Source organism: Diadema setosum, chromosome 2, assembly GCF_964275005.1.
Source record: "Diadema setosum chromosome 2, eeDiaSeto1, whole genome shotgun sequence".
Classification (NCBI taxonomy): Eukaryota; Metazoa; Echinodermata; class Echinoidea; order Diadematoida; family Diadematidae; genus Diadema; species Diadema setosum.
In genome coordinates this window covers 19,736,257-19,749,988 of record NC_092686.1, presented here as the reverse complement: position 1 = coordinate 19,749,988, position 13,732 = coordinate 19,736,257, and the positions used below count along the sequence as shown (strand labels likewise).

At 36.7% G+C, this 13,732-nt stretch overlaps 1 protein-coding gene across 1 annotated transcript in view; it reads left to right on the top strand.

The window, feature by feature from the left end:
- LOC140240605 (GDP-fucose transporter 1-like) overlaps positions 1–9,824 on the top strand; it is a 118,618-nt gene extending 108,794 nt beyond the window's left edge. The window contains exon 6 of the mRNA XM_072320366.1: positions 8,859–9,824. Coding sequence (XP_072176467.1) covers positions 8,859–9,388 — 530 coding nt within the window. The 3' untranslated portion in view covers positions 9,389–9,824. The remainder of the gene's footprint in view (positions 1–8,858) is intronic.
- The last annotated feature ends 3,908 nt before the right edge of the window (positions 9,825–13,732 follow it).

The following is a 13,732-nucleotide window of genomic DNA, read 5'->3' as shown; positions in this document are numbered from 1 at the left end:
GTCTGAAGGTATTATCTTGAAACTTGGTGTATACATGAACTACCAAATAAAGACTCCCCAGAGAGAGCTTTGGGTCATGAGGTCAAAGGTCAAGTGAAAATGTTAAAAGTTCACTTTTTTCTCCATATCTCACAAATATTTCAAGGTATTTTAATGGAACCTAGTATATGCATGTACTGACTGGAAGTGATCATGTAGGGAATTTAGGGGTCAGGGATCATAGGTCAAGGTCAAAGGGCAACTCATCAAAATGTCATTGTTTCTTATCTATGCAATGCCTGCAGGATTTTTTATTGAAACTTAATGTATACATGTATTACCCAATAGAGTCTCTTGGAAGTTTCTTGCCAAAAGGTCAAAGGTCAAAAGTCAAGTGAAAGTGCTAAATTTCACTTCTTCTTTATATTATTAAAGGGTCAAAAGTTGGGTACAAATCCTCAAATCCCCAAATCCTCAAATACCTACACTCTTAGACAGTACAGTCATTCATCCAAATAAACCTAGTTCAAGGAAAGTGAACACTCAATGCATTTTTGACAAACCTGTCATTTTAATATTTTGCCAGTTATGTGAAACTGTCATCACACATTGTCAAGACATTGTGCTGTAGACCTATTCGGAGAACCATGCATTATGGCGGAGGCATACCAGTCGCCATAGCAACATTTCTAGTTATTACTGTATATGGAAATAAAATCATTTTGAATTGAATTGAATTGAATCGATCCTTCCCAGACCCAAGGGGGGCGGGGTACATTGTGCCCCCTATATAACTTTGTTATTGGTTGATGTATCATATTTGGCACATAGGTAGAGCAACTCATACTCATACATGACCACTCATTTGACATTTTTCAAGGTCACCCATAGAGGGCACTATTTACCAAAATATAAAGAAATACATAGGAAATATGCTAAAAACATGATTTTTCTGTATAGTTTCTTTATCCCCAGTATACATGTACATGCCTTATTAAAGATCAATCATTTTCATATTTGCCACAAATGATGTTCAAGTCAAATCTCATTATTTGCTATAGTTGAAATATATGTTAATCTAATTGTGCAATGGTTAAGATGAATAGGATTGACCCTTTGTTGTTTTATATATTTTTTTTCATTGCCACACTGTAATTTGTGAGTATTTTTAATGTATACATGGCCATTTGTTAACAATGTCTGTAATTCAGCCTCCGGGCTGCGAAAGATATTGATCAATAAAACACCTTTTCAATTCAATGCAATTCAATTCAATTTTCAAGGTCCCCACATGGCGCTATTCATAACAACATTAAGAAATATATTATGAGACCTGTGATGCATTGTTTAAGATAGGTACAACAAAACAAATGATATTACAGGCATAATTTGGGTGGAGGAATCAAAATGATACAAAACAGAGGGCAATCTTTGGAAAATACTGTTGTTTTCTGTTATCTCTATTATATATATTGTTTCATGTCTTTGTCACATAAAAACAAAGGAAATAATAGGAAAAACGTTTCAGGGCCATAATTAATTCACATTTTGCTTCTTCAGCAAATTTCAGCTAAGAAATGCCCATTTCATACTCTTAATATTGATTGAAATCGGAACAGAAAAATGTGCAAAATCTGACTGACATGGTTGTCAGTTTATGGTTGCCATGGCAATCAACAATATCAAATATAGCTAAATTATATATCAAAATGTTCGCAATAAGATTTTAGGAATAGTCACCAAATTTGGTTGAAATTGGATAAAGGTCAAAGGAGTGGCAAATGAAAATCTGGTACCCCCCCTGCCTGACTTGATAGGGTTTTTTTTTTTTTTTTTTTACTTTTTTTAATATTGTTTTCCCATTGAAACATATTTTCAATCTTTTGTTTATTACAGGAACTTTTCCAGATGCCATGAAAATTGCTAATTCCTATATTTAAAAAGGATAACCCTGCTGAAGTAAAAAAAAAAAAAATTATCTCCCCATTTCCTTCCCGTTTTAGCCAAAATTCTTGAAATATTAGTTTATGATCGTTTATATACATTTTTTATTGATAATCTTATTCCGAATCAATTTGGTTCTAGGAAGGCATACTCAAGCGAGTATGCTTTATACAATCATGTGATGAGATTATTAACAATTTGTGTAATAAAGAACATATAATTAGAGGTGTTTTTTTTTATTTAAGTGAAGCTTTTGATACAATTGATCATCAAATTTTTAATTTTAAAATCATCCAAATTAGGTGTAAGAGGTATAGTTCTTTCCTGATCTAAAAGTTATCTTTTTAATCAGAAGCCATTTGTTTTGTTTCAGTCTAAAACTTCTTATTCCCATATTATTTGCTCTGCCCCGGGGATCAATCCTCGGACCTATTCTCTCTCTCTCTCTATATATATATATATATGATATTAATTCATCACATCTTCTTCATTTCATATTATTTGCAGACGACACAAATATATTTTATTCAAACAAATGTATTAATACTCTTATCAACACTCTGAATACCGAATTGTCCAAGGTATATCTGTGGTACAAGTGCAATAAGTTGTCATTGAATGTAGATAAGACCTGTTTTATGCACTTTGAGAGCCCTCAAGACCTGTTTTATGCACTTTGAGATCCCTCAATCCCGTATCAATCACAAAATAGATATCTTTATTGACAGTGTACTTATTAGTGAAAAGAAATACACCAAGTTCTTAGGTTTCATTCTGGATTCAACTTTGACTTGGAATGAACATATTCAAAAAGTATGTACTTCGATTTCGAAAGTGATTGCCAAACTCTATGGGTTGAAACCAATTTTTGACAAAGAACGTTCTTTTAATTTTGTACATTTTTTTTCTACTGCATATCAGTTATTGTGATATTGTATGGGGCAACTGTAATAAATCCAAAATTGATTTATTTTTCATTTGCAGAAAAAAGGCCGTCCGAATTTGTACACATTCACTTTATTTAGCCCACCTGATCCTCTTTTTAAACGACTGAAAATATAAAAAGTAAATGATTTTCATATCTATCAATTCGCTATCTTTGTGTTTAAATACAGCAACAATTTACTACCTTTCTTCTATGATACTTTCATCTCAGATAGCAAAGAATACTCCTATTTCCATTCGTCATTGCAATGGCATTCATCTGAATAACCCAAAGCTAATTGTTGCTCATAGATCTATTCGACACCACAGACCGCATATTTAGAATTCTCTGCCGGAACAAATTAAAGTATGCACATCACTTTTTTTTTTTAAGCTAACATGAAAAAGCACATTATATCAAATTATGGGAATTAGCTGATATCTGACCATTGGAACCAAAAACAAAATAAATCAATTTTTTACGTTTTGATCCCCCCCCCCTCCGCCCCAGTCTCCTTACATCAAACTATTCAACAAACATATTTAAGTTTCCTTATTTTAAAGGTACTAGCCCACATTTGCAAACCCACGAAAATCAAAACTGCATAAAACAGGTCCAATATGACTTCAAGTACAAGTTATAACAGTACCATACCTCACCTTTCGCTCTTTGTCTATACCATTCGATAAAAGAGAGAAAATCATCGTTTTAAAATCAATTTTCAAACCGGGTCAACCCGACCCAAAATCGAATTACGAGCGCGGGCTATAGCTACGTACACTGTACATGTAACACGTACGTGGACCGGAGCTAGCGAGCGTTATACGCATGCATACGGATTACGGTGCATTTTCATTTATTTTTATGAAAGTAATGGACTAATTGGAACGAAATTTTGCACAGGTGTTACTGCAATCATACCCAAACTCCATGCTAACTATGAGACCAATTGCTGCAGGTTTACAAATGTGGGCTAATACCTTAAAAAGGCTTCTAGTACCGGGCACAAGCAGAGGTCAATGAAATTTAACGCCCAGTGTTTAGTTTTTATGTCGCGTTTTGATAATGGCTCGTAACTTTTTATGCCTCCGCCACGAAGTGTCACCAGAGGCATTACGTTTTCGGGTTGTCTGTCCGTCCGTCCGTCCGTCCGTCGGTAATAAATTTTGTGGACAGTGTATCTAAAAAAAAAGTTAGAGGTCTCCTACTGAAACTTGGCATGTATATGTATGAGTGGGCGAAGTTGTGCCTATCAATTTTTGGGTGCACATGCTCAAGGTCAAAAGGTCAAGGTCAAATGCTCCAAATTTCACTATTCCCCCTATATCTCTGCAATGCCTGGAGGTATTTTCTTGAAACTTGGTGTATACATGAACTACCAAATAAAGATTCCTCAGAGAGAGTTTGGATCATGAGGTCAAAGGTCAAGTGAAAATGTTAAAATTTCACTTTTTTCTCCATATCTCACAAATATTTCAATGTATCTTCATGGAACTTAGTAGCATGTACTGACTGGCAGTGATCATGTAGGGAATTTAGGGGTCATGGGTCACAGGTCAGGGGTCAAAGGTCAAGGTCAACTCATCAAAATGTGCTATAGACCTATTCGGAGAACCATGCATTATGGAGGAGGCATACCAGTCGCCATAGCGACATTTCTAGTTTTGTGTATGTCTGTTTGTGACCAAACTTGGAAACTAGATGTCCCTTGAGAAGTTGAAGGTCACCACAAAGTCAAAGGTCACAGACAGGGGTCAACGAACTTTAAGGGCCCGATGTTAAGTTTTCACGGTGCATTTTGATTATGGCTCAAAACTTTTGATCCCTATGTCCGTTTGTGAGCAAACTTGCATGGTAGATGTCCCTTGGGTGTCCAAGATCACCACAAGGTCAAAGGTCACAGACAGGGGTCAGCGAATTTTTAGGGCCCTATGTTAAGTTTTACGGCGCGTTTCAATTATGGCTCATAATTTTTTATCCCTCTGTCCATTTGTGGCCAAACTTGGAATGTAGATGTCCCTTGGGGAGATGAAGTTCATTACAAGGTCAAAGGTCACAGACGGTCAATGGACTTTTAGGGCCCAATGTTAAGTTTTTACGGTGCGTTTTTATTACGGTTCATTAATTTTGATCCATATGTCCGTTTGTAACCAAACTTGGCTGGTAAATGTCCCTAGGGGAGTTGAAGGTCACTGCAAGATTAAAGGTCATAGGCGGGGTCAATGACCTTCCAGGATTTAGAAAAACATGAATTTTTTCTACGCAAAGGGTTGAGACATTTTGGCACTTGTCTTGTATTTTTACACTGTGTATTACCATTCACACATGCTTGAAATTTCAATTTTAACAGGCCCTTATGTTATATCAACTGGAATAGAATTGAAATTTGGTAGAAACATTATCTATGAAATTAAAAGCTGTTTCCATGCAACATTTTAATTTTTGCCTTACCAACTTGCATATATGCACCAATGACTGCACAAAATTTGAAGATGCTCAAAAAGGTTTGAAAGGTATGCAAAATGATTTGTAAGTTGATTGGAGCATTTTCAAATTTTGCGCAAACATATATACATGGGAATAAGTGCAGTTTTTATGCCTCTGCCATGAAGTGGTGCCGGAGGCATTATGTTTTCGGGTTGTCCGTCGGTCCATCCATCCTTCCGTAATCAATTTTGTGGACAGCGTAACTAAAAACCTTTTAAGGCATCCTAATGAAACTTGGCATGTATGTGTATAAGGGGGTGAAGTTGTGCCTATCAACTTTAGGGTGCACATGCTTAAAGGGAACGCAAACCCAAAGAGCAATGTGGGTTGAGTGAAAGCAGCAACATTTGTAGAACACATCAGTGAAAGTTTGAGGAAAATCGGGCAATCGATGCAAAAGTTATGAATTTTTAAAGTTTTGGTGTTGGAACTGCTGGGTAAGGAGGCTACTAGAGGTTATGACGTATGAGTGGACTACAATACAAAGAAAATATAATGGGAATTCAATAAAAATTCATTTTTCATGAAAATTACACATTCCATCAACTTGATACTGACATATGTTAGTGGTAGCAATTATTCCCCTTGCTTTCTAAAAGTGGTTAGGCCAAAAAAAAAAAATTGTTGCATTGGCGTAACATGAGATTTTCAAATAGGGTCGGTCGGGCGGATTTTTTTTTTTTTTTTTTTTTTTTTTTGCTACCTGCATTTTACGTGTATAACTGGTGCTCAGCTCAGTAAACAGTTACAACTGCTGAACCGAATGTGCTGTGTTCATCTATTGTACAAATCATTTATGAGGCCGATATTACTGGAGTTATACCCCTTCACAGAATTTAAAGATGTTGAAATCCCTATCCTGAATGTTTTCACTTCATATTTTATTATTTTGACTTAGATAAGATAGATGCAAATTGACCCATATGTACGATCTTTTCATCGCACACGGCGATCTCTATTACAGTCCCACATATACAGATTCGTGTAAGTTCTTCACACAAGAAACCTATGGCAAAACTGTGTACAATACTTCGCAGTCTGAATGCTAGATCTCTCCCTCGTACATCCGATATCCCCAGAGCCGTTTCCACTTCCGGGTTTGTGCGATCGCGATCGCAATCAACAAGATATTTGATATCGATAGCAAAAAAAATAATAAAAAAACATGGGGTCGGCGGAATTTTTAGGGTCGGGCGGGTTACGCCAATGCAACAGTTTTTTTTCTTTGGCCTTAGTCAAGTACTCTTTCATTTTGCTAGAAAAGTAATTTTTTTTTTGGAATTCCTATTATATTTTCTTATGTTGTCCACTCATACGTCATAACCTCTAGTAGTCTCCTCATCCAGCGGTTCCAACACCAAAACTTTAAAAATTCATAACTTTTGCATCGATTGTCCGATTTTCCTCAGAATTTCACTGATGTGTTCTACTGATGTTAATGCTTTTACTCAATCCACATTGCTCTTTGGGTTTGCGTTCCCTTTAAGGTCAAAATTTCACTATTTGATGCATCACGCGTTACCCCGGTGTATCTGGTAACCATGTTGTGTAGCGCCACCTCACGTCCACTCGAGGACAGCCAGAGAAAAATGCATGCACTGTGTGTGCGTGTACATTGCATTCCCATGCCACTGCATGTTATACTATGCGTGCATGGAAGCTGCGATACCACTAGCGTGTGCTTTAGTGCAGTGCAGTGGCTAGCGCGCACTATCTCCAGCACCAAAATAATTTCCTCTTTTTGGCACCCAGGGTACAACCTTTTTAAAAAAATTAAAAATTCAACAAAATGGCTGATTTTTATTTGGTAGCCCCGGGATACCATTTATGTCATCATTTCCCCCATATCTATGCAATGCCTGAAGATATTGTCTTGAACTTTAGTGTAGTGTATACATGTACTACTCATTTAAGATTCTCTGGTCAGAGTTTCAGATCATGAGGTCAAAGGTCAAGTGAAAATGTTAAAATTTTACTTTTTTTCTCCATATCTTAGAAATGGTTCAAGGTATCTTCATAGAACATAGTATATGCATGTATTGACTGGCAGTGATTATCTAGGGAATTTGGGGGTCAAAGGTCAAGGTCAACTCTTCAAAATTTGACTATTTCCCTCATAGTTATGCAATGCCTGCAGGATTTTTTTTTTTCATTTAACTTGGTGTATATATATATATATATATATTACCCAATAGAGATTCTCTGGGAAGTCTCTTTGCCAAAGAGGTCAAATGTCAGAGGGTCAAAGATCAAGTGAAAGTGCTGAACTTTACTTCTTCCTCCATATTGGAAGTGGCTCAAGTTGTCTTGAAACTTCGTACTTATTTATGCATGTTCTGCCTGACAGTGATTCTCTTAGGAACTTTAGGGTCTTAGAGTCAAATGTCAAGAGCCAAAGGCCATGAGAAAATGGTAACAATTTACTGTTCAATACAGAAATTGCACTTTTTCTCCATACCTTGAAAAATAATGTATAAACTTATAAAAAGGGGTCAATGTCAAGTAAAAGTCCTCAAATTCCCAAATACATGCTCTCCCATTCATCCAGTTAAACCTACATTGCAGGTCAAGGAAGGTGAACAGTCAACACATTTGTGACAAACATGTCATTTTAATATTTTGCCAATTATGTGAAACTGTCATCACACATTGTCCACATGTACTATAGACCTACTGGGAGAATTATGCATTATGGCGGAGGCATACCAGTCGCCATAGTGACATTTCTAGTTCAAACTAAGATATAGAGAATTACATGAAATATGTATTTGCCAGTTTTCATTGTAAAATTATGTTTACATAGAAGAGAGAATTATTTGTTTGCTTGTTCATTTCCATCTGAGAAGATGGCTGGATTGCCCATATTCAGCTACACTAAGCTGGTCTTCCATGGGGTCCAGTTGGTTGTGAGGTGTGACCACTTCACTGGGTTAATCACCCTGCTCTTTGTGATGAATGAATGAGATGGGATCTTTTATGTGCATGAGTTGTGACTCTCTCATACACGGGACCTCCATTATATGTCCTTTCCAAGGGACAGAGTGTTTTGCCTCTTGCTAGAGGGGACGGTATGATTACACACAACATTGCTCAGTCCAGATTCGGGTTTGAACCCGGGTCCTTAGGATTGTGAGGAAGATGTGCTCCTGACTGAACCAACACACCGCCCTTAATGTGATTCAGAAAATGTCAAAATTATGTCAAGGTTGAGTGATCGCATAGATAACAAAGTTATGGCATCTGAATTCATGAGACCTTTGTGCTACAAGTTTCAAGAGCTTGTGCTGGTAGAGATAAGCTGTTAACAAGTTTTTGTACCAAAAGAAGGAAATAAAGAAAGAATTTGTACAGAAACAAGGTAATTTGTGAGCTTTCACAGATCACCTATTAATTTCATTTTCAGCAAATTCACTGGCCAGAAATGGCAAGGTATAGCATGTTTTTGTTTGCTGGGGGTTGTACATATGTTCATGCATCTGAAAATCTTGTTGTAACGTTTAGTTTTGTGTCCCTTTCATAACAGGAACCCTGTCATATGTAGGAGTCCTGTTTGGTGTTCTGGCCAGCCTCTGTGTCTCCCTCAACTCCATCTACACCAAGAAGATGCTCAATGTAGTTGAGAACAACATCTGGCGCCTTATGTTCTACAACAATCTCAATGCCGTTGTTCTCTTCATTCCACTCATGCTTCTTAATGGTGAGTTCACCATTGTACACCACTTCGAACATCTGGGCAGCCTCCACTTCTGGATCATGATGTCAATAAGTGGTCTCTTTGGCTTTGCCATAGGTTATGTTACTGGACTGCAGATCAAAGTGACCAGCCCACTCACACACAATATCAGTGGGACAGCCAAAGCTTGTGCACAGACAATCCTAGCAGTGTCTTACTTCCATCAAATCAAGACATCACTGTGGTGGGGCAGCAACATCATGGTTCTGGGCGGTTCTGCTGTTTATACTTATGTGCGTAAACAGGACATGGACAAGGCAGCAGCAGACTTGATATCCAAGGCTGAAGAAGAACAGGGAAAGTCTGTTATCAAGATGTAGTGCCATTCTCCAAAAACCCATTTCTTCTTTCATACAATCTCATCATTTGATATGAATCTAGTTATCTTCAGTTTAGAGTTAAATGCAAGCAAGATGCCTGTATACATCAATTGACCACATGTTTGACACACTGGGATAGTAATATGTTGATCACATTGTCAGGATTTCTTTGTTCAGAGAATTTTGTAAGATTTCCATTGTATAAATACACTGATTCACCATTTTCTTTTTATTGGAGGACAGCTGTTGCAGGATATTGGTGGCACTTCTCAAATACTTTGCTTGTGTTTATGCATGTCTTTGACAGTGATGGCATTATTGAAGAAATTTTAACCAATATTATTAAGTTCCTCTATAAGATTTCAATATGTGTTTTATCCCATCTATTTTTTCACTGTATTCTAAAATCAAGCAGTGTAGCTGAATAGTAGGTGTTTTTCAAATTCATGAAATTCTTCCGTCGAGATGTTTTCATTGCAACTGATTGACAAATTGCCCTACATCGACGTGTTTGTTTTTGGTTTTCTTTTATCTTAGTGCATCATAAAGCTTACAAATTGAACAGAATGTTAGTTGCTCATATTCTTGTCTCCTTAGTCTTTGCCTTGAAAAAAAAAACTACACAGAATGGTTCCTGATTTAATCGAACATTTGAAGTGTTCATTTCTGATCAATTTTCATTTTGTGCAAACTTTGTAGCTTTTCAGACCTCTGCACTAGTTTCATTGTTTAGCTGAGATATACTTCATTTGGGAGGGGGGGGGGATCAATACTTTTACTGCTTGTTGTGCACTCTCAATTTGTGCAGAGAAAAGGAACTTGTGTTATGCCAGCACTTTGGCTAAGCCCATGATACTTTTTCAAGTGCCTACTAAATGCATGCACTACACTGGCTCTGCAGTACGGTACCACTGTTGGGATTGGACTAGGTTCACGAGGGAGTAGTTACTGTATAAGCTGTTATTTTCACATACAGATATTTTTGCGAATTAAAAGGTGACAGACATTTTCGCGAGATGTTGATTTCGTGAATTGACACCGGCGCTATCTTGCATGTATTGTTAGTCTAGAGTATGGCAACATTTTTGCGTGTTGTTAAATTCGCGATCCAACTGTGATTCGCGAAAATTAAACCCTCGCAAAAATAACCACTTATACGTATTATCTCTCTAAGTTTTACATAGATTGCAAAATTATTAGATGTTGTCAACATCTACCATCATCATGCCAGGTACAAGTAAGAATTGTTGTTTATTGGCTCTATAGTTCTCCTAGACAAGGTCAGTCTTCCTTCTCTAAAGGTTGACAATGATGTGGTTATTATTCCATCATAATCATGTAGAAGTCTTGGAGTATTATTTGATTACTGAACTACAATGTCTATGTCTGTTCAGGGGCATTTCATGAGAAATGTTCACTTTAGTGAAAAAAATGAAGTTTCAAGTTTCACTTCAGTTCACAAATATTCTCAAAAAGTAACAATTATTTTCCAGTAGTCACATATTTGTCATGACAAAATTTGGTATTCATTTCAGTCAGGGAAAATATTATATGATGTATTGCAATGACACAAAAATTTGGTTATTTTTTTAAGAGTTTATTCTCTAAAGAAGGCCATATATGTTCTAGAGGTCTTGTTCAGCTTTTAAATTGTAGTCCATTGTATATCAATGGAAATCACAACCAATTTTCATAGCATTCATCAGTTTCTGTCCCATTGATCCTCAAACTAGTGTGATTTCTATAACATTAGAAGTGTCATATCCATTACATTTTTTACTACTTTATGAGTTTTCATAGCCAACAGGAAATTTGTGTGAAGTTCTGCAAATTCATTTTCTATGTTAGGATTGAATCCCCTTGCATATGTAGGAACCATTTTTCTATACCACGTCTAGTTTTCCTGTAAATGGCGTAACGGACATGACACCTCAGATTAGACAAGTGGCAAATACAGTTGTATAACACTGTGGCCCAGTGAAACAGGGTAGTGATCAGTTTCAATTGCTTGAGGATGATACGGCATTTCAATATTTGAGTTTGTAACTAATTAAGTGTGGACATTATTTAATGTCCACACTTAATTAAATATCTGCCATACCTTGTTATAAAAAATTAAAAAAATCTGTTAGCTTACAAAAAGTGGACAAAACTGTCATGTCCGTTGCACTGAAAGTGTCATGTCCGTTATGCACTATTTTAAACTATTAACCCGTTGAGGACGGTTTGATTTTGCTAGAACATGCATTTCCCATAGGCACCTGCCCAAGTATACTTGGCACTCATCGTCAACGGGTTTAAAAAGAATGAACAGTTAAAAACTGAACATGCTAAAATATGACTTTATGCATAAAGTGTCACCTTAAGGTTTAATCAAAACCAAAACTAGGTGCATTTTATCCCAAACTTCACAGGAATTTTCATAATCATAAGTCGGTTAAAATGCCTTTTCCATTTAGTGTCCTGTCTGTTACGCTCGCAAAAAAATGCAATTTCTCAACAACCACTTGATAGATTCCAATAAAATTTTATGTGTACATTACTGATACTTAAGTGTGTCTGATAAACTCAATTAAGATCTTTTGGAGACTGCCAATTCCACTGTGTGATGGTTTGAATTATAAAACTAAAATATCTGAATGTCATGTCGTGGAATTGACCAAAGATCTCTGCCGTTTCTAAATCCATGTGGTGTCAGTTATGTGATTTAGGCATTATTGGCAAGTATTTAACTCATTCAGCAACAAAAAAATAATAATAATGCCCTCATATCCCATAGACTTGACTGGTAATGCACTTCTGTTTCACCTGCCACAATCTCAACTTTCACAGTTGAAAAAATTGCAAAATACATCAGCCCGTAATGTTACCCTTACCAGAAGAAATACATTACCCCTGTTCTGTCCTCACTGCATTGGTTACCTGATCAGTATTACATAGTATTGAAATCATCATTGTTTGCTCTTAATTACATACACAGATTTGCCAGTGAGGATGTTTATTTGGTGACACTTTATAATCCTCCCAGATGTTAAGATCATCCGATTCTAGATTGCTTGTTGTTCCAAAATCTGAGGAAACCATGGGGGGGGGGATTGGTCATTTGAACATGCTGGTCCTTACCTGTGGAATCAGTTGCATCAAGCTATCCATTACATTTTTATTGTTGACTGTGTTACAGTTGGCCTGTAGACTCATTCGTTTAAAACTGCTTTCCAGTAGATTTATATGTATATTATGTATTTTCTTATTATTCCATTCTTTTACTTACTTTCATACTTGTGCCTATAATGATTTTTGTATTTCATCATTCATTCTTTATCACTGTACCTTGAGCACATCAGTCATGTCTATGTGTATTGTTTTTATTAAGTGTCATTGCACATCTAAGAAATATCCACGTTACAAGTATTTTTTTTCCAGTTTTCCTGAAGCTAAAGATATCTGTCATGAATGGGTTCAGTTGACAGAATACCGAGGCTTGTATTTGATTCAATACCTAAAATAAGTAGGCTAATAATTTCACTTAGTATATGACTTAGCTAAGTATTCGCTTATTCTGTTTTCAAGAGAGTACTTGGATCTTTACTGAAAGGAAACTGAAAGTATGGAATTTCAACAGTAAATATGTATTTTGTCCCCCTGGATCTTTAGTTGATACATAGATGGCCAAAATTGGCCCACTAAGTAGCCCTGTAGAACTTGCAAAGTGTCTGTATTTAACAGAAATTGGTGGCACTGTTTGCAAACATTGGAGATGCTTGTTTACTCTATATGGTGTAGCCCCCTGCAAATGTGTGACATATTTTTGTTGAGCCCACCGGAGGTGTGGGGAGACTAAGGGATTGCCTGCAGCGTCTGTCCGTCTGTCATCCATCTGTCTGTCGTCCGTCCGTGATGCTACAAAAACTTGAATAACTCTCTACTGAGGACTTCAATTTCAATCAAACTTGGAGGGAAGAGTGGTTATACAAAGTTACACATTTTACCAAACATGAAGGGCACCTCAAGGTCAAAGGTCACAGGCAGAGGTCAATGATCTTACAGCCCCAATGTTAAGTTTTTATGGCGCATTTCAATTATGGCTCATCACTTTTTATCCCTTTGTCCGTTTGTGACCAAACTTAGATGGTAGATGTCCCTTGGGGAGTTGAAGGTCATCGCAAGGTCAAAGGTCACAGACAGGGGTCAACAAACTTTTAGGGTCCAATGTTAAGTTTTTACGGCGTGTTTCGATTATGGCTCAAAACTTTTGATCCCTTTATCCGTTTGTGACCAAACTTGGATGGTAAATGTCCCTTGGGGAGTTGAAGGTCAGCACAAGGTCAAAGGTCATAGGCGGGT